At 39.8% G+C, this 21,825-nt stretch overlaps 1 protein-coding gene across 2 annotated transcripts in view; it reads right to left on the bottom strand.

Moving 5' to 3' along the window:
• Window positions 1-21,825, bottom strand: part of LOC149309215 (ATP-citrate synthase) — a 68,531-nt gene that overhangs the window by 26,620 nt on the left and 20,086 nt on the right. For both annotated transcript variants that reach the window (XM_089531981.1, XM_089531980.1), the window contains exons 3-12: window positions 18,918-19,040; window positions 17,155-17,217; window positions 16,134-16,324; window positions 14,181-14,260; window positions 11,330-11,460; window positions 8,142-8,260; window positions 6,636-6,772; window positions 5,639-5,700; window positions 3,827-3,944; window positions 887-1,041 (exon numbers count right to left, since the gene is read on the bottom strand). In XM_089531981.1, coding sequence (XP_089388107.1) covers window positions 887-1,041; window positions 3,827-3,944; window positions 5,639-5,700; window positions 6,636-6,772; window positions 8,142-8,260; window positions 11,330-11,460; window positions 14,181-14,260; window positions 16,134-16,324; window positions 17,155-17,217; window positions 18,918-19,040 — 1,179 coding nt within the window. The remainder of the gene's footprint in view (window positions 1-886; window positions 1,042-3,826; window positions 3,945-5,638; window positions 5,701-6,635; window positions 6,773-8,141; window positions 8,261-11,329; window positions 11,461-14,180; window positions 14,261-16,133; window positions 16,325-17,154; window positions 17,218-18,917; window positions 19,041-21,825) is intronic.

Consider the following 21,825-nt stretch of genomic DNA (forward strand, 5'->3'; position numbering starts at 1 on the left):
TGTTAAGTTTGCTATGAATGTGGCATAAGGGACAAAATTCTGTACATGTAAAACCTTTATGAAATGTTTGTATAATGTCTTAACAGATACTCTAAAAACCATGGAAGGAATCCAGTTATGCCAGTGGATAAAAGACTGTTAAATGCTTTAGGAATATATATGTTAATTACTATCAAGTAATTATATGGGTTAATTACTACCAAACCTATTCAAGAGCTGAATAGAAAGATGAAAGCAGTCTTTATGAAAGGTGTAACATCTGGATAGCAGCCATATGATGTGAATGTATGATGTCTTACACACAATGTAATGTAATGAAACTCAGTGCCCAGACATTGACATGCTTGTGTTTCTTTCTAAAGGGGAATGCATTTCTCTGTAAATCTATATATCTACATATAACAAATAGCTTAAAAGTACCAAAGAACTTGTTCATTTTCCATGTAAATGTCCTGCGATTCCAGTGCTTAAGAAAGCTTTAGGAGAATGTTGATGTTAACTTTAGCCTGTCTGATTTAGCCATGAGTTGGGCACTCAGATGACCAGAAGTTGATAAAGACAGAGTCTATCTGACAAGTGGCAGGACCTTCAATCCTTCAATTTTAAGACAGGAATGGAGAACCACACCTGTTTTAACAGGAACCATCCCCAGTTTTCAACATGGCAACCTTAATCATATGGAACTCTGGAATTTGTAGTTTGCTGAGACACTAATACTCTCTGTCAGAGAACTCTATGTACCTTGCCAAACTAGAAATCCTAGCATTCTGCAGGGCACAGCCACGGCAGTTATAAAAGTCTGCAAGTAATATAACTGTGTAGTGTGAAAGAGACCTGGGACTCTCCTCCCTGGCATCTGCTATAGGAAAGGCTAAAATTGACTTACCGAAGAGCTGCCACTGGCATTAAGGAGGAAGTTTGCAGTGTGGGCTGCAGTGGGTGGCTGGTTTGGAATGGGCCGGTGTCCCAGAGCCATACCAACAATTGCAGTCATGTGGGTCTCCGTACCAAAGACATGAATGGGAATACCAGTTGTTTTTCCTATATGCAAAGAGAATAATGGTGGATCAGGCTCAATCTAGATCCAGCTGGGAAATGGATCCCACATTATCTCAGAGCACACTGATAGGATTCCCAGTACGTTCTCTATTGGCAAAGAACTGCTAGAAAAGAGAATTGGGGGTGGGGGTGGAAGCAGAATTTCAAAAAGCTGTTTTTGGACTGCAGTTCTCAGAATCCTACATGTTCCTATAAAGCATATGGCTAGAGGAGATGATGTTGAGGAATTCTGGGAGCTGTATTCCAAAAGAGTAACTTTCCAATATCTAGCAGGGAGGGACAATAGACTTAATGCCATGAAAATTTACCAATAGACAAAGGTTTTGATAGCAAGGATAGGAGTGATCACTTAAGCTGTTTAAACTTAGGGCCCAAACAGACCGGCCAAAATAAAGCTGCTCCGGGTCACTTTGGGGGTATGCTGTTTCAATTATGCATGCATCCTAAGAGGACGGAAGCCGCACCAAAGCCACTCTCTGGTCCTAAGGACTGGAGCGCAGCTTTGCCACAGCTTCTGGCCTCTTAAGATGCATGTGTCATTTAAACAGCATACCTCCAAAGTGACCCAAAGCAGCTTTATTTCGGCTGGTCTGTTCAGGCCCTTAGTTATCGTCTTGGCTGTGCAGCACACTCAGTTCCTTTTGCAGTGCTGGAAAAATGAAAAACTGCCTACTGTAGCTGCTTGGTATCATTAAGTATGAGGCTTGGTAACTAGAAAAACACATGTATCATCTTACCCAATCTAAGATTCTGTTGAAATACATAATTGTAGCAGCCATGAGCTTCAGTTTAGCAACGAATTTCGTCAAGGTTCCCTCTCCAACTTGTCCCCTTTCCCACTCAAAGTCCACCCTTTTCCTCAAACCCCATCCTCCACTTCCTTTTTCAGTACGTTTCCATTCTCTGTACTGTTCCTTCAGTTTTCTGGCCTCAGAACACCTAGTCTCTTAGCTTTTCTGTGTCTCTGGCCTTCTCTGTCTCATTATAATATCATCTGAACCAGTGGTATAATCTCTCCTTCCTCTCACAAAAACTCAAAGTTCATTTGTTTGATAGGCAACTGAGCATTGTCCTTGGCCATAGCCAACTGGGTGCTGAAAGCTCTCTCACTGTTATTGAGTGTAACATAATACAGATGGAAATAAATCTGAAAGGGAGTTAATTAACCAGAATTGGAAACAGCTAGCTCCAAATAATATTTGTAAGTAATGTAATGCTATCTGAGGTCAGTGTTGTATAGTGGTCCGAATGTTAAGTACAACTCTGGTTCAAATCCCCATTTGGTCATGGAAATCCACTGGGTGGCCTTGGGCATGTCACACTCTCTCAGCCTCAGAGAAAGGCAAAGGCAAACCCATTATGAACTAATTTTGCCAAGAAAAGCTCGTGACAGGTTCAGCTTAGGGTCACCTTAAATCGGAAAGGACTAGAAGGCACACAATAACAACAAAGTAATGTTACCCCCAATAACAAGGTATAACTATTGTAAATTACATTTTGACTATACCTTGATTACATTCTGACTGTAAACTGATAAGAAATAATGTTATTTCTTCTGAGATGTAACTGTAACGTGCTAGTTACAGGAGTGTGACCTCATAAAATAGTAGAAGAGAACTAAGAACTATCACATGATTCAAGTATTGACTCATGCTGTATTTTGTGATGCTGTCTTGTACTTTGTTGTGGTTGATGACAAGGTGGACAGAAGTTTCACACAGTAGGCTGGCAGTTTTTGGTATTCAGATATTTAAAAAGCAACTATAAGTATCCGTTTCTGTTACTTTTTAGGAAAAAGACAAGAGTTACTTTTAAAGAAGGAAAACAACTGTATAATAAATAACAATTGTGTGGGCAAGTTGGGAACCATAATAGTAATTATTTTTAAAAATTACATTCCATGCTCTGAATTAGTTGCTTTCTTCAATGGCATCTGATACAGATGTAACACTGCAAAACAAGTTTTGGAAGTGATTAATAGGATCCAAAATGTAAGCCATTTCTTCCTTGAGCATTACCTAAATATAATTTTACTAGGTGGTGTGCACTATATTCAGTGTTCCCTCTCTTGTCATAGACATTCTGCATCTGAAGAATTGTTGAACAGACTCGTCACATCATGCCCTGACAGATGTCAGAGATATTTATACCTTTCATTGCTGCTCATCAAAATTGCAGAGAGCTCAGACGTGGAGGTCATACAAACACTTTGCCTGCTAGAGAGTAGCCTTGGCCACAGCTGTTTTTTGTTATTTGGTTTTGTTATTCTAATCTAAGTTTATAATTTGAAATCAGCAAGCACTGGAGAATTTCTTGACTTAATGGCATGGCAGCCACTAAGAGAAAGGCTGTGACCATTGTTTTTTTTTCCTTCCCAGTTTGAAGAGGACACTTTGGCATAGCCTTTTCACTTACAATTGTTCCCTCACACATGGCCTTAAAGATGAACATTCTGAATTTCTGTTACAGCATCTTTTACAGCTCACACTGGGGAAAATGCTCAAAAATATTTAGGCTGCATATAGGCTCACATGTGACAAATTAGCCTATGTAGAAGCAGGAGCAGGAGGGTCCTGGATGAATGGAGTTCTTTATATTTCCCTTGCTGGGATGCAGAAGGGAAGCCCTGGGAGGAAGGTTGGTGCCATGTTGACAGCTGTCCATCTCTTTGATTAGGCTGAACACTCCAATTTATAGAAGAAATAAATGAAAGCAAATACTCCCATGTAAGGAAAAAACCAGAATTAATTATTCAGAATCTCCTTACCTACTTCCCCCATGACACGTAAACCTTCCTGATAGTTTGGTCCTCCTCTCCTGACAAAGATCCTCACTTCGTGTTCTTTCAGAGGTCCTTGATAATCCTTAATGGCTCTAACAATGCCCTGAAAAAAATAAAAAGGTTAACAATAACAACAATCTCTCTCTCTCTCTCTCTCTCTCTCACACACACACACACACACACTATTTATTTTATCCCCCATTGTCCAAGCATGTATGCACCTTCCAATTTTATTTCATGTTTGTTTCCTTTTAAAGAGAAGGTCTACAAAAAGAACTTAACATCAGTTTAACCCTCATGGTCCTTCTCCCCTCCCCACCCAACAAAGAACATTGGGAACCAAATTTCTGTGCTGCTACCGATGCCGAGAGAGAATTCTCAGCATTTCTCCTGAATGTTCTTAGAAAACTGTTGCAAAACATGTAATTGTTTGCTTAAAACATGTTTCAAAAACAGAAGAACAGCTGAACACTTGGGGCTTGCACTTAACCCCCCAAAATATGTTCTGTTTCTGAGTGAGATGATGATGATGATGATGATGATGATGATGATGATGATGATGATGACGACGATGGAGTGGGACAACCTGTGGTTCTTCTAATGTTGTTAACTCCTATCCTTCCTGACCACTGGCCATGTTGTCTGAAGCTGGAGGGAGTTGAAGTCCAATAACATCTGGACAGTCACAGGTTCTCCATCCCTGTCTGTATTCTCTCACCATAAGGTTATTACCAGCATTACCTTTTTACTCCTTCAAGTACTGAGTGGTGGATGTAATGCTGAGCTTCAGTGACTACTTTCTCAAATAGTTAAATGACTCCTTATTGTCTCAATCAACACAGTTGGCCTGAATTGCTAAGTTCAGTGGATGCATACTGTCTAATCTTTAAACTGAAAGAAGGTTTTGTGCTCTACTCTACACAGCACTGTGTGCTTCACTTCTGGAGTTGCATACAACAATCTGCTCAGTACTCCAAAGCCTTGAACAAGGAACACCTGAAAAACTTTCAAGCGGAAGCTCTGCTCCAGGCTTCAGTGCTAGCTTGGAAGGAATGCACAAAAGCAAGAGTTTGCCTTATTACATCTTCTTGGCTAGTTCTTTAGACAGAGCATGGTAAAGTTCCTTTTCTTGAAGTACAACTCTCAGACTTTCCCACCAGCCATGTTGACTGGGGAATGCTTGGAGCAGCAGCCCTAAAAAGGAACTCTTCCAAGCTTTGCGTACTGCAGACGTAGGAGTAATTGGCCCTCTAAATGGTGGATCACCAACTCTTAACCATCAGCTATTCTGGCTAGTGCTGATGGGAGCTGCAGTCCAGCAATATGTGGAGGGCTGTGTGAGCCTTACCCTTGGCTATAGGATGGCATGTTGATTCCAAGCTCTACCTGTAGGATAGTATGTTCATTTTTCAGAACAGTAGTTCAAAAAAAATAAATGAATGTTTCCAGTTTCTGCCTAGATAGAATATTTCCATGTCTCATCAGCAAAAGAGGATTTCTACATCATTGATATTCACACCACTGGCATTTTGTTTGCTATGGCCAAACATATACTGACTAACTTGGACAACGCATGGCCACTATGAGGATAGGATAGAAGATAAAACATAAAATCACCTCCACACATTTAGGTTCTTTACTACGGTAATATCTGCATCTCTTTACACAGATGCAACTTTTGCCCTGGATAAAAAACACATTTTCAAGGCACTTGCACAGACACTAATTATCAATGTTTGATTCAATCCATTTTGAAATCCATATTTTCAGAACATCCTTCTTTCCAAGACTATTTACCTTAAATGTGGCAGCCACGTTTGTAAAATTAGCAATGCTTCCTCCAATGATCAGGATTTTACCTTGTGGAGCAAAAAACCCAAAAGGGAGGGTTACAAACTTTTGTAAGAAATATTCTTAAGTATAAACCTAGGCCTTCCATCTATCTAGTTAGATGTCTGGGGGCAGGGCGATTCTCCCCCCCCCCCCCTCATTTTGGCAGTCTTTGAACAACTCAGTCATTCCCCATCAGTAACCAATGTCATGGGAAGTGGATTTCCTCAGATAACAAATTTCCTCAGATAACAAATCAGTGACCACTCACACCCCAGTGCTCCTTTGAAGCAGTCAGACAACAATAGGATGTTCTACAGCTATATGGGAAGAAGGTGGTGGAGAGGTGTGAGATTGGAAGTCCTATGATGGGAGAAAGAAAGTGTAGGCCCCTGAAAATCCCTCCCAATGTCCCTTAGGGTGTGTAAGAGGCAATTTATCACTCTTTGGCTCTTTTAGGGAGAAGTTTAAACATTTTTAAAAAGTAGTGCTCAGAAGTCAATTTCTAAGTCACTTCCTGTTGGAAAAGGCCTCTTCTGGTCCTAAAATGGACTAGAAGTTTAGAAAGGGCCAAAAACATTGAAATTGCCTCCTGGGAGATGTGTGCATTGGGAGTCAAAATAATTTGGTGGGGGGGGGGGCAGTGAAGGCAGTCCTCCAGATCCCCTGGAGGCCAACACAGCCACTAACCCCAGACAGTTATCCACCATTGTCCCATAGGGTCTACCTGTGGCTAAGATCTTGCAAAGAATTAGTGGGACTGGGAGTGTTGCCTGGGCCAGTCCTCAATCCTCTCATAGTTTGCAGCAGCATCATTTCTGGCCCCTGGCAAACCCAGCCAACTGATGAAAGCCAGAGGGATGAAGACTGCGGTGTCCAACCCACAGGTACCCACATGAAGACTACAGGACTACATTACTAGTAATGTTGCAGTTTTTTCCTTAGCCCAGATAACCTCTGCTACCTTCTGGGTGCTTTTCCCGTGTCATGAGGGAAAGGATGGTCTTGGCATAGTCATAGGTCTGCTGTTCACTGGGAGCGCCAGAGTATTCACCATAGTTAGCCAGTTCATTCACTCCACCAAGGTCACAGATGGTGTCACTAAGTAGAAAATACACAAATTATTATTATTATTATTATTATTATTATTATTACATTTTATTTATAAAGTGCTGTAAATTTGCACAGCACTGTACAGAGAATGGATAAAATCAATAAAAATAATAAAACCTGCCAGTGGCGTACAATCTAAAAATAAGAAATGCATATAACAGTAGATAGTAATGCAAGCTAATAAAATAAGCAAACAACAGGTTAAAAACATCAAATAACAGGCAACAAATAATATTAGAAGGCTTAACTTGCAGAGCCAAGGATGGTCACAAGCCCTCCTGGAAGGTAAAGGAAGAATTAGGCTTTATTCTACTATTGTGTATGATAAAGAACAGAGTACAAGCAAGAACACCAACCAAGAATCAACATTTATTTAGTGTCAGAAAATTCTACTGCAGCCATTAAAATGTTTGCAAACATTCCACAACAGAGCCCTCAGCCAATAGCTGGGAGTAGGTAGGTTGCAATTTGCAGGGAGACAGGGACCAGTTGAGATAGAAATTAGAAGAATCTGACAATTAAATATATGCACACATATAGCTTTATTTTACATACAAATTAAGGTATATACTAATGTAAAAATCTAGAAATTGTGGTCAAAAAATTGACCCAAAAAACCTGAGTTGACTTATCCAGGGGTCAATGTAAGAGCTGTACTTTAACACCTATAAAAAAAGGAACCATCCCCTGGTGAAAGGCAAAAGCGTAATCTATTTTGGAAGCACTGACCCCACTCTGCTCTCATGCACCTTGCCTTTAGTGTGAGCACAAACAGTTATGCCTGCTGACAAGTTCTTTGGCACTGTTTTCCTCTGCTTCATCCTTTGGCTCCTTTGTTACATGCCTGTAGGTTTTACTCTCAACTTATCCATGGGCCATATAAAAATTCTTAATTTTGCCCCCCAAACCTCAACTTATACATGAGATCGATTTATAGTTAAGTATATATGGTACTCAAAGTTTAAAATTAAGGTTATATATGGTATACTCAAAGTTTAAAATTAAGGTTTCGTAAGAAAGTAAAGAAAATAAGTGTGTGTAGCCGAGCTGAGCACAGTATTCCTTCCAAACATCAGGAACTATGATGTTTCCACGGTAGAACCATACAAGCCATGGAAGGTTTTCCACCAGACTTTGGAAACAAGCTTTTGTGAACTCTCATTACATGTTTTTGCCATAAAGATTAGAAATCTATTTTAAAAAAGAATTGAAAAAATAAACCACAGACTGCCAAATCATCCCAAGAGGTAATGTTTTCAAGTCCGGAAGTTTCTTCCTCCTGCTGCTACATTGGATCCCATTTGCCCCCATACTGTGCAGATGCCACACAACTTCCTCAACATCCTATGCTCCATACCTGTATACCACAGATGCACCACCTCCAGCTACCATGGTCCAAATTCGGCCCTTGGGATTCAGGATCGTCAACTTTAAGCTGGCTCCACTCTTGGCATCTAAATCAGCAATGTAGGCTTCCTGTCGAGAAGACCCCCAACAGCATTAGAATCACAGATCAGCATTTTTCAGGGTGACACACTACACCCTTGAAAGACTAAGCTGGGGTGCTCCAGGAGAGTGAAAATGAGTCTTACCTGCCCCAGCCATTTGGCAAATGAAATTGTAATTTGGCAATTAAAATAAAAAAGCCAAGGCACACCCTGCTCATGGGTGGCATATGCGAATAGGGAATCTGGGAGTGGGGGCAGAGGCAGTTATCTTCAATTCCTTCACCAATTTTCTGCAGTAAATTCCCCCATTTAATCTGTATTATTTAACCCAGGTGTTGGGTCTCTCACCTTCCAGTGTTAACACTCAGCACACAACCACCTTAGTATGTGTTGGTCTGTGATCGTAATAAAGATGAACTGAACTACTACCACCTTAGTAATCTACAGAAATGGTGCTTTAGTATTCTAATAAATAACAACTAATGATTTCAAACTAGTTTGAAGATTCACTGCAGATGCAAACTAAAGGAAAAGAGGAAAAAAGCAAGACTATCTAGGATCCAAACACAGCTATAAAATATCAAAAGTGTCTGTGTTTGAGGGTGGCAAGAAGGCAATAAAAACAGAGGTGCTGCTGTTTATTGTCTTCAGTGCTCTCCAGTCACCACAAAAATAAACAAACACACAAACAACAACAAAAAACACTAAGAGACCAAAATACAACTCATGTTCAATCACAAAATGTGTAGAAACAGAAATGGGCCAATATAGTTATTGAGTAAGTGTACAGGCATCTGCCAAGACTGGCTTGTGAGTTCCCAGAGGCCAAGCCCATATTCATTAGAATGCTTCAGAAGTACAGGAAGTCTAAGAGTCTTCATTAGCACTTGGCATGGAGGATGACTCAGTGAGGCTGAAATTAAAACTCATCCATTAGAAACCTTGCCAAATTGAGTTAAGTGTCAGCACTTGAGCCATAACCATGCGGGTGGGGAAAGGAGAGAAAAGGCAGTGGGGTGAGGAATCATCTAAATGGATTTCTTGGCTAAAATACATTTTAAAAAAGAACAGACGGCCTACCTTATTTGTATATCATTATAATTATTATATTTCTAAAGATGCCAGAGCACTAGACAGCTGCTGGTGATATCTTGCAGAGCACTGGAGACATGCATATTTTGGGTGAACAGTAATGAGCTGTTTTGAAGAAAATACAGACTTCCAGACAGCCCTGGTTACTTACTCATATTTCAGTTCTGTCTCAGCCAAGAAAATTCAGAAGCCGCGTAGAGCGGGTGGCTACTGGATTGGTAACTGATGCATCCAAAGAGTCCCCAAAACCTTTGAAAGTACATGGGAAGCTTTCCTCATGACCCACCTATTACAACATCTGCATGGGAAGGGAGTAAATACTGCCAACAGTACTTACTCTCTATTTCTCCTTTGGCTGTTTTCACATGAATAACTGAAGTCACCAGTACACATTCCCAGATCCTTGAAAAAATTAAGACAACAATTTCCAGAATCTCTAAAGTCCTTGCTAGGTGGGGTTTCTGGAAGTTGTAATCCAAAAGTAATGTTTCCAAGTTCTGCATATTTCCAGGTCTGTATTCTGTACAAGAGGAAGCCAAAACCTAGCACACAAGTAGGAAAGGTGTTGGTCTAGCTTGCTCCTTATTCTGCTATGCTTCCATTTCTGGGAATTTGTATTTTTAATGCAAAGAAGCTATGCAATGGCCTGAATCCTCTTGGCCAGTTCAACTAGACTAGGTCCCACAAAATCAAACGCTAAATTGTGGGTCAATCTCACTAATCCAATGGATCCAGTGAAGTTAGACCTAGCAACATGATTCTGTTGTATGTATGATTCTGTCTAAAGCTTGGAATGGTATAATCCATTTTATCACCTCAAGCCTTTATACTTCATACCCCAAAACACTGCTGAGAATATATGGCATTCTTCTTCCACGATTTGCTGTCCTTCCCACTAAGGGTGGAGTTTCTTGTTGTTGTGTGCCTTCAAGTCATTTCTGACTTATGGCAACCCTATCATAGGGTTTTCTTGGCAAGATTTGTTCAGACTTTGCCTTCCTCCAAGGTTGAGAGTAAGACTTTCCCAAGGTCACCCAGTTGGTTTCAACAGCTGAGCAAGGATTTAAGCCGGGTCTCCCAGAGTCTTAGTTCAAACTAAACTTGTTTCCCCCTTGGGTAGTACTCACTTGAATAAGGGAAGTAATCAATACATATTTTCCAGAGACTCGGCTTTCTGAATAGACACTTGTTTTCTGAGATGGCCTGCAGTTTGTTAACACCAGAAATTTCTTCTGTTTTGCTCTCCCAAGAACTAATATAGCAAAATAAATTGCACAGATACATGCAAATAGGCTGACCTTTGCTGGAAAATAAAGGATACGAAAACTTATCTCTAAAACTCAATAATAGTATGAAAGCTTTTATACCAACTGCGTTATAGGAAGAACAACTTGTTTATTATTTTATATTCAGTCTTTCCTTGGAGGAGCTTTAGGCAGCAACTGTGGTTATCTTCACCCATTTTACCTTGCAACAACCCAGTGAGGTAGGTTAGGCTGAGAAGTGGTGACTAGCCCAAGGTCACTTCGTGACATTAATCGATGTGGGGATCTGAATCAGAGTTTCTCTAGCCCTGGTGTGACACTACCCATGGATCCACATTCAAGTGCTTTAGGGATAAGCATTCTGGTGCCCTCCAGATGTTTTATCTGCAGTTCCTGTAAGCCTAATCAGAATGGCTAATGGTCAAGAATAATGGGAATTGCAGCTCAAAATCTGGAAGGTACTGAGTTATCTACAGTGGGCCTTTGATATCTGCTGCAGTTTGGTTCCAGGCCCCCCTCCATGGATACCAAAATCCATGGATGGTCAAGTCCCATTAAATACAATGGAGAGTTAAATGGTGTCCGCTACATAAAATGGCAACATTAGCTTTGTTTTTTGTAATTTATATATTTTCTTAATATTTTCATGTTGTGGATGCTTGCATTTGTGGTAAAGAATCCATGGATAAGGTGCATCAACTGTAGCACTGGCAACATATCAAAAAGAACTTTTCACTTGCCTCTGGGTAAGCTTCTCTTCCAAAGGGAGGGGGGAAGTCTACATCACCCCATTTCACTTTGCAGATGTAGTCAGCTGTTGCATCAATCTTTGCAGCCAGGTCTAGTACATAAACGCCATCCACAGTTACAACTTCATTTGAAAGCAAGGGGAGGAAAGGGGGAAAAACAGATAAGCATGAACTATTTTCCCAGCAGGAGCTAACTGATTAAAAACAACAACCCCACAACAACAATTCATGAACCTCATGCTCAGATGCTTTTTGTATTACATGTTTTCATGACATGAATATCCCAGGTATCTGTATTTCAATGTGATGAAACCTGATTCATATTCCCTGAATTATAAGGATGGGAACAATTCCCTTCAGTGTTTGGGTTCTCAAAATTTTGTGATACAGTTCTTGGCTCAAATATGTATATTCAGGGTATAATGGATATATACAATAATTTCTCTGTGTGTATTTTTTAAATTGCAGATTGATGGAGAAAAAAGCTGTTATGAGTGAAGATAAGCAAAATTAACACAGAATGAAATTAGACTCATCTATCCAACCCCAGGAAAAGAGGCGCAATCCGAATTGTAAATCATACTGAGATTCTTTTGATGGCTACTTTGGGCTCACATGATATTGGGATTACTGCATAAACTGAACCAAATTAGCATGCCCTGGCGCACAGTATAAAAAGTACTAACTTTAAAATCTGTCAAATGATTTGACAGTAGATTTGTGTAAGACTGGTTTAGGGCAGGTGTTCCAAATAAGTAAGAGATGCATTCAGCTCACTTGTCTTTGCAAGAGATACATAATCTACCAATGCAAAATGTACATTATTTCTTTGGTCTATGTGTACATTATTTTTCTTAACGAACACATCCTTTCCCTTTTCATGTTTTCTATATCCCCTTCAAACCTGTCTCATCACCTATAGCTGCTTATCATTTCAATCACTAACAATTTTGTGCAAAAAAATATGCATGACAGAGAAAATTTTGGGAGAGGTGAGACAGAAGGGAAAAAATGTCTGTTTTACAATATTATGCTCCCTGGTCGCTGTTTGACCTTGAGGTTTGCCACCAAATTTAAGTGACAAAATGGATAAGAGAGGTGAGATGGATGTGAGATGTCCCAGGTGAAAAGCAGAGTATTATGAAGCCACAAGTTTGAGGATGAGAGCAAGTAAATATTCTGCAGTCATATAACTTTAAGGAACTAACTTTGTCTAATTTTGTCGTCAAGGGAAAGAAAGATATGTTATACAGTATTTAATATTAGTTATGAATAGAATATGTATTTTATATATATATTCTATTTATAACTAATGTTATAGACTGTATAACATATCTTTCTTTCCCTTAACACTATACATATATATTCTATTTATAACTAATATTATATACTGTATAACAGATCTTTCTTTCCCTTGACAACAAAGTTAGACAAAGTTAACCTCCCTACAAACAATTTATAACTAATATTATATACTATATGTAACCAAAGTGGAGTTGGTTTTGGTTGTTTGATACTAATCCTGTTTGTACATTTGGAATCACATGCTGTTCATTGGCTGTGATGTGGAATTTTACAGTGTCATGAAACTGGTACTAGATATAGAGGGAGAAGAAGATGAAGCATAAAAACATAAAAACTCTCCAGCTCAGTGGAGAGAACACCAAGATAACACAGAGCATTCAGGGAATTACATGGAAAAGTGAGTCAAATGTACGTCTTTTCTGTTGGCTGAACCTTCCTACAAACCATGCATATACCCACTACTGGGAAATCAGGGCTAACAACAGCTCCCCACAGTGATTATAATCTGTGCAATAAAAAATGAGAGCCCTTTACCTATCAATCATCATGCGAGATACCACAAATTCATGCAAGTCTATATAGCTCTCTGTATCATTATGGAATAGCCTATGGGATTATAAGAGTAGTAGGCAACAATACTCTTGAGGAAGGGTGGAGAAAGTGCAGCCACTGAGCTCCAATTCTATGGTCCTCCTGGAGACCACTGAAAGCCACTGAATCTACCCATCATTTAAAAACAACTGGGCCAATTGTTCACTCCAAAATAAGTCCAAAACTGCCTGCAAATGCAGCACTTTAGTCCTCCAAATCCCCTCCAACATGTTCTGCAAACAGCAACCAGACGTAATATGATGTCACTTTTATTGCACCTAAAAGAGCTGGTATAGCTTGTGTAGAGGAGGTGAAAAATGTCACCACGCAGTTAGCCATCCCTGCTCTGGAAGCAACTATAATATTGAGGGAAACTGCCCATATACACATTTGTATCCATATTCATACAATATATAAAGTGACTCTCAGGAATAGAAGAAGCTGCATATTCTGATATGACCAGATCTCTCATGGCCAAACTAGTTGGATTTTTAAACAAGGCTTCCCTGTTTGTTTCCTTTCTTTTTCAAATAAGCAGTACTGTGAAGGGTCATGATGTATTTTATATATGAGATACAATAATATGTTCAATGTCACTTCTAGTGTGGCCCTCATTTGATTTACAAAATGTAGAAATTCAAAAGTTGCTTTTTAGGACTGCTTGGGCAGACTTTGTTTTTAGCAGTCTGCTAGAACCTGACATAAAATTAATCTCAGAGGTTGTTCACTTGCTTCAGCATTCTCAAAGATTGATGGGCACCTCCTACATTGCCTGTTTGCGATGGACCAATTTAAAATTACTCCAGTAACAATTGTGTATGGGAATATATATTGGCTGTCTAGAGCAGAGATCTTGTATTTATCTTCATTTTCTCTTCCACCACACTATAATGAATTACTGAGAGCTGCAGTTCACAGAATGAAATGTAACAGAAAGAAGAGTTACCTAGTGGATTGATTTCCAAATATGTAAAATATAAATCTTCATACAGGTTGAACAGGCCAGATATAAAGCTTGCCAAGATGCTACATAAAGAAAATACAAAATGCAGAGTGGGTTAAAAATAGTTAAAACAGACAGACTGCAACCAAATAACTTGCCCTCTATATTTGGCCTTTTATACAGCTTCGTCATGGGCTCCTTCAACCTGTCTGCTTTTGGTCTAGCTTATGACTCAGAAGCCTAGGCTCAGATGAATCAGAGTCTGACAAAGCATCATTCACTGCCCATGTCTCTCCCTGAAGCCCATTTATTGTCCATCTTAAAATGTCAGTAAATAGGAGACGTTGCCTTTAAAATGTCAGAAGGGAACTGTCACATCAAGAAATTAAAAAAAAAAACCCTCTCAGATTTTAACTATCACTGTCATCTAATATGCATTTCACCTCATCTGAGATATAAAGAGATAACAAAAAGAAACAGAGGATGTTTATCTACCATTTTTCATTGATATTTAGGCTGTGTGTAGATAGATTTACAATAATTCCACTTATATGCTCACCAGGGAGCCGTGGCGGCGCAGTGGTTAAATGCCTGTACTGCAGCCATTCACAGCCACATGTTTGTGAGTTTGATCCCAAGGTCAACTCAGCCTAGCATCCTTCCATAGGTCGCTAGAATGAGTACCCAACCTATTGGGGCAATTAGCTTACACACTGTAAACTGCTTAGGGAATGCTTAAGTGCACTGATAAGTGGTATAGAAATGTACTACTGCTATGGCTAAATGTGGTACTGCCAAGCATGATGAACAGCCAATCTCCTTCACAACTTTGAAGCTACAGAGGTTAAGCAAGGACCCCAGCTGCTGTTCAACAGCCATAATCTCTCCAGTTCCAAAGTTAAAGTGGGAGGGGGGGTAAGGTAACTGGTTGACTGCTGCATGGTGAAGATGACACATGTACAATCTTTCCTCCCGCCACCAAACTTCTTTCTCTCATGCTTTTGACAGCAATGGTAGTATCACCAATGAGCAAGCAGATTCCCTCTTGATCTTGGCATGGAAAAAGAAGCTATTACATGGTCTCCATCTGCTCTCATCCTCTTCTCCATTTCCCTGTTTGCAGACACCTCTCCACATGCAAATTCTTTTATTATACTCCCTGGTTGCTGTGTAACCTTGTGGTCTGCCACCAAATTTCAGTGGCAAAATGAATGAGAGAGGGGAGATGGATGTGAGATGTCCCAGGAATCAGTTGATAGCAGCCACAAGTTTGTTTGAGTATGGGGGCATATAAACATTCTGCAGCCATATAACTTTGAGGACTAACTAACTCTATTTGTCTATTTGTACTTGTGTAAAGGGGAATAACGGTACCATGGAATCTGAAAAAGTGTATATGCAAAACAGTTTTTACCAGAGTCTTGTTATTGCTAACAATCTGTTAAGTAAATCTCCAGCTCTAAACCAGGAAACATGTGGATGCTGCTGCCAGAAAGGGACACAGGTCATCATCAATCAGCAGTGCTTGCTTGCTTGTTCTGCTTTCTACCAGCAACTCCCTTAGGAAAGACCAGGGTGTGTACTGGTGTGTTAGACAACACCTAAAGCAATTCCTTCAAGTTCCTTGACAGAACAGGCCAGCTCTGAAGCATTTTTCAGCTACTACCTCCCACTGGACAAAAGCAAAGCAGCAGAGACCGTTTGGATATTCTCAGATGACTTCAAACAGGTGTCTTATTGTTTCAGCATTTAGAAGTTACTCCCAATAATCTGAAATGACACTTCCAGGTACTACTGGGTGCACTGAAGTGGCCCAATAGGTCACTGGAAAAGTAAAGACTGACCCTCTGACACTAGTATCTCTCCTCCTTCAGGTCATGTGAGTACAACTGCCCCCCAAAAGATTCTACCCACAATTCAATGGTAATATAATATAAAGTAGTGTCTCAGAATTACTCTCTTTTGTCCTTTGGGGCATGCAGCAATAGATGCTTCTTGATTTCAGATTCATGCAGCTTCTCGTCCACGCGCACCAGCAGCTTCTGGGCTTTAGCATCGACATCTCCCACATCTACGCCACCCTCATGATAGAACAGCACATAGTCTCCCTCACGGGCTGCATAAATGCACACATAGAACTCCTCCGCCTATGAAATTGAGACACTGAATTAGAAGAATCTGACTAAAACACATAGTCAGAATGTGCAGGGTGACATGGAAAGCAGAGACATTCTAAAGCATCTGATATCATGCTGCTGAGCTGCGTTGAACAAGAATTGTTTACCTGCTCTGACAGCACCATCCTCTGTGTATTTTATACAGCTACCTAATAGTAAAGGGACCCTAACAAGAAACAGGGCTGTAAGACTATAGTAAACTAATGTATAGCCAGCGATTCTGAAAAAGATGTACAGTGTGCCTGTGCCGTACCCAGGCGCACTATACATGGCTTCAAGCTTATGCTGAAGCTGCATGTCAATAAAACATATGGTGTGCATGCTCACGGTGCACGCACAGTGTGGCACCGCAAGCACATGTCCAGTGTTTTCAATGGGGCACAAGCATACACAGGATTCCCTGGAATGGATCCCCTGCGTAATGGAAGGGCCCACTATATTACAAAAGAGAAAAGTATTGGTTAAACTTAGTCAAAATAGAGGGAACACTTTTCACTTTTTTTTTTTTTTACTGTCCCAACTCCTTTCTTCCATCTGTTGTTTATGGCAGAATGTGAGGGGGAAAGTGCTTCTGAATACATGCTAAGAATCCTTTCTCCAAATCCCAATAGGTTTTTAGCTTCACTCAAAGTATAGTCCCTATTGAAGTAACACTCCCTTCCCAACTGCTCTTTCTAACAGTGACATAGTGATGTCAATTGGATTTGATATACACATAGATACACTTATATGGCATATATAATTATACATACACAATTGTACATATACAAGAGTGTCCACATTTCTGTGAACAAACTGACCTGTTTGTGTGGAACAAAGGGTTCTATCAAGAAGTTCTTTAGGATACCTTTAGCTTTGGCAATCTATAGAAAATGGTTAAAAAAGTATACATTAATATATTCATATTCTAAACCAGCAGATCAATTACCTAAAACAGGTATCTCAACCTTGGCATATCTAAAGGACTCTATCTTCCAATATGAGCCTGCTTGGGTTCCAGGATCATCAGGGGAGGCCCTTCTCTCAAACCCACCATCTTCTCAGGCATGCTTGATAGGAACATGGAAGTCCTATGCCTTACACATAGCCTGAAGGTAATTTTATCATTAATATTTTAAATACTTTTCTGCATATAACAAAGTTTGTGTACACTGAACCACTAGAAAGCAAAAGTGTCACCATCTCAGCCATGTGGACAGTTTTGGATTTTGGAGTATTTTGGGTTTCGGAATTCTGGATAAGGGAGACTCAACCTTTATTAGGAATTTTGAGAAAGTGCTGTGGTTACTTCTCTGATTTACCCAGGAAAGGAATAAGAAGCATGTATGCATGCATTCATTTTCCAATGGGCTCTGCGAATAAGTCAGATTCAGTAGAAATAAAATCTGTGTTATTATTTTTTACATTGGGCCCCCATCCCACTAAACCTCCACCAAATTAAATTAATGGATTTGTACGTTTTTTACATTAGTGCAACTAATGTAAGTGACAGGAAAAAAATTATGAGGCAGATACAACCTATGATTTGATGTGGGTTTGTGAAACTACACAGGAGAGCTCATATCCCCTGCTCAACCCACTATGCTGTTATATGATCTATGTGTGTGTACCTGTTATGTCAGTGTCTTGGGTCTTGCACTTGTGCAAGCAACTGTGAATTACATGTATTACAACAGCAACCATTGATAGTTTTTTGCAGGTGTAATAATCTGGAATGCAATGTCTGGGAAATATGGATGGGTTGGGTCTTTTGCTGCATTGAAAAAAAACAAATAAAACCCTTAAATAACACCTCCCCCCCAAAAAAAAACCATGATAATCTATTTGTGCCATCACGAGAATGGAAAGCAGTGGACCAGTCATTTATGCTTTATTCCATGACAGTGGTTGGGCAGATCCCATATCAAAACTGTGCAGATTTAAAATGATCTCTTTTACTTGAGCTTTCTTTTTGCTTCTATGTGTGCTTTCTCTTCTTCAGCACACCATTTTCCTTTCTCTCTTTGGAATTCAATTTTATTCTTCTTTGTTTCTTTGCCTCACCCTCTCTTCATCTGCAACCTTCCTTTCCTGATCTCTGTTAACACCAAGTCACTTGTTCCTGCCACCATTATGTCAGTCTCTCATCTTTCCCACTCTCATGTCTTTAACATTCACCACACACGACTCATACTTTCAAGTGGACAGTGACTGCAATTCTGCATGAAAGCTGTTCTTCCCTGGCACGTTAGACTATTGCTCATTAAATGGTTTTCATTTCACAGCCTTCAAAATACACTACTCTGTGCATCACCCACACTGGCAAAAACATCCAGGAACACAGTAGGAATCTCACCAGAGCATGACCCTGTGACAGTGCTGAATACTGTGTTGTCAAATCTAATAAATATATTTATTTCCATATTTTATGAAATGCTGTGCTGTCCTGGAAGACTTTGGAGGCATAAAACAACTTTATTTTATTTTTTATTTCATTTGTTCATGTTCCGTTCTTCCTTCAAAAGGGTTCAGTGTCACAGCTAATAAAGTAAATGGGTCAGACATAGAAATAATAATAACTTACTGTGGTTTCTTGTCCAAGACGTGGCTTCAGCCAGGTCTTTACTTGATTTAAATCAAGATTCACACCCACCAAACCAAGCTTGCCACGTCGTTTGATCAACTGATCAGGTTTCACCACTAGACGCTAAAATTTTACAAAGGATAAAAAAAAAAATGAAAATTAGAAAACTCATCTTGCAGGTGAATAGATGGCATTTTGTGAACAAATTATCATTATCAATCAAAATAAAATATTCTCAATACAGAGAGATTAAGCATCTGTAGTCACAGATCTATAAACTCCAGGCAACTCTTTGTAAAGCAGGGGTGGGCAACTGCACTGGGGCAATTTTTCATGCCACTCACACTTCTAGTGGAGGCATGGTAAAACAAAAAACAAAGCGATGGCAGTTCCAGTTTCATTTTTCAGACCATTTTCTTAGTTTTATATATACCGTAAATATGTTTGGGGGAGAGTCAGGGATGACACATTTTTTAGTGTCTTGGGTCAAAAAAATGCCCAGAATCGTTAAAGCTAGAGAATTTAAAGGGCCACAAAAAATTGGCTGGGGGACTACATGCAGCATTCCTCCAACCCTTGTTTTAAGGCAGTGGTCCCCAAATTGTGCTCTTTAAGGAATTTTGGACTTCAACTCCTAAGATCTCAGGCCACTGACCAACATGGCTGAGGCTTCTGGGAGTCCAAAATCTCTTAATGGCACAAGTTTGGGGACCACTGTTTTAAGGCATGTATATTTGCCTCCATGCTTAGAAGCCAGCAGTAGAGGAGAATGATGTGGTTAGACTTTCATTGATCACACCACAGGGGTTCTGTCTCTTTTATTCATCATGCTCACTAACAGAGCAAAGGTAGACTACAGGCGAGATAGAAAACACCCAGCATATTAAAGTTTGCCCAGCTTGCATAACTTGTATAGGTTTTCTTGGCATGTCATACTTTAGCAAGGAATTTTTATTTTTACTTATATGCTGAACTAATATAAGGCTGTATGAAATCCCCACAGTTATTGCCTGATGTAGTCATCAAATTTTAATACTATAACTGAGGCGGGTTACATACCGCCGAGAAGCAGTGCTGTCCCGCCGCCGCCGCCGCTTGCAGCATCCGGGAGCCGCAGCTGCCACACCGCAGGGTTCCCGGACGCTCAGAGGAAGGAGCACGGAAATCGCATTCCTTTTTGGGCCCCGGAAGAGGTGCCGCAAATGCCAAAGGGCGCACTCACAGTGTCACTTCCGGTGCGCCACGTGCGGATGCAGAGCGTCCATTACGTCAATATGGCAGCGGCCGTGTGGAACAGCCGCTGCCATATTGTACGTATTGAATACGTATTAGGGTTAGGGAGGTGCAGAAGCACCGCCCCTTCCTAACCCTAATACGTATTCAATACGTATTTTTTGGCGGTCTATAACCCGCCTGAGTTACTAGTTGTGTTTATTTTTAATCACATTTTGAGCCAACTTGGTTCCCAGTATTAGGAAGAAGATGGATATTAAATGAAAGAATGAACTGCTCTAATTAATTATTTCACCATTCCCAATTAATTAACTTTTGCATTCTCTTTCTGTTCACCTGCAGGTAACCTTAGATCTAACCCATCCCTGCCATTTCAGCATCTTTAAACATTCATTTCAGTCCCGGTGGAACTGAAAATCTTCTTCTAGCTTCTGCTTTAAGAAATTTATCATAAAATCAAAAGGACATCCACAGCCCTTGCTAATTTCTGGCAAGCCTCACAAAATCCTATGCACTTTTCTTGCCAATACATGCCAGCAACTGACTCACATAAACTAAGTGCAGAGTATTTAATTAGCTTACCAATACAGCTGCCCTCTATCAGCAAGAAAAATGGGATTGAGCAACCGATCCATGCTCAGCTAAATGTGATTAAACTGGAGTCGGGCCAGCCATAGAAAGAAACTGGGGACAGGGCAGAATGTCTCCAGCTTGCAATTCAATTTGCCTGATTAAATGAGGAACTGAGGGAAAAGGGAGGATGGACTTCTACACCTTTCAACAGAAAAAAGAGAGAGAAAGAAATGTGTATCCAAAGGGTATACATGAAGTTGCATCTTGGATGTTTCTCTTATCCTCAGAGAATATGGAATTCCACATTAGTAAAAAGCATGAGAGATCATCTCCAGTCAATAGACTGGTCAAACGATGTCAACTGACTACTCATTATTTGCCAATGGTCAGATTCCACAAAGATGTTACATCTAACTTTCCTTACCTTTGAAATGTAATAATGTTATCATTTGTCAGCTAGGGGGATAATGAGGGCTCTTTGCTCTTAACATTCAGACACAAAGAAGATAGCCATAGCTTAGTGGCAGATCACATGCTTTCCACAGAAGGTTCCTGGTTCAAGCCTGAGTTTTTCCAGGTAAATATGGTTTCATCTATTAGTTGTACAATAGAGTGTAAGGCAAGGAGTGGTTGAGAGGATGGTGAGAATGGAACTTTGGAGTGAATGCAGATTGATGGAATGTTTGAGGAGAATTGCATAAGGTGTAATTTACTTAGCATAAATGTTCCTTCTATTTTGCATAAAAAATATATGTTAGAAGAACAGCAACACTTTTAAAAATTGTTTTTAAATGCATTTAAGTTAAGTGGATAACAGTTTAAAATAAAACAAAGGTTGCTGATTGTTATCTTTTTATGCTAAGTATGGAGAGCCAGTGTGTTCTTTCGCTCTTTTTAAAGAGGACTGGAGGCTTACGCTGCCGCTCCAGGATAAAAAGCAAAAAAGAACAGTCTAGCAAGTCTTTCACGCTTATAAATAATATTACTTAACATGGAGAAAGATTTTTTAAAATTACATTTTAACAAAAGTTGATAAGCAAAACAATGTTTCTTGTTTTAACAGCAACAATAAATGTTTTTGTTTTCCCAAGTGGTCTAAGAA

Source organism: Sceloporus occidentalis, unplaced genomic scaffold (assembly GCF_023333645.1).
Source record: "Sceloporus occidentalis isolate IW3139 unplaced genomic scaffold, rSceOcc1.0.p SCAF_7, whole genome shotgun sequence".
Lineage (NCBI taxonomy): Eukaryota > Metazoa > Chordata > Lepidosauria > Squamata > Phrynosomatidae > Sceloporus > Sceloporus occidentalis.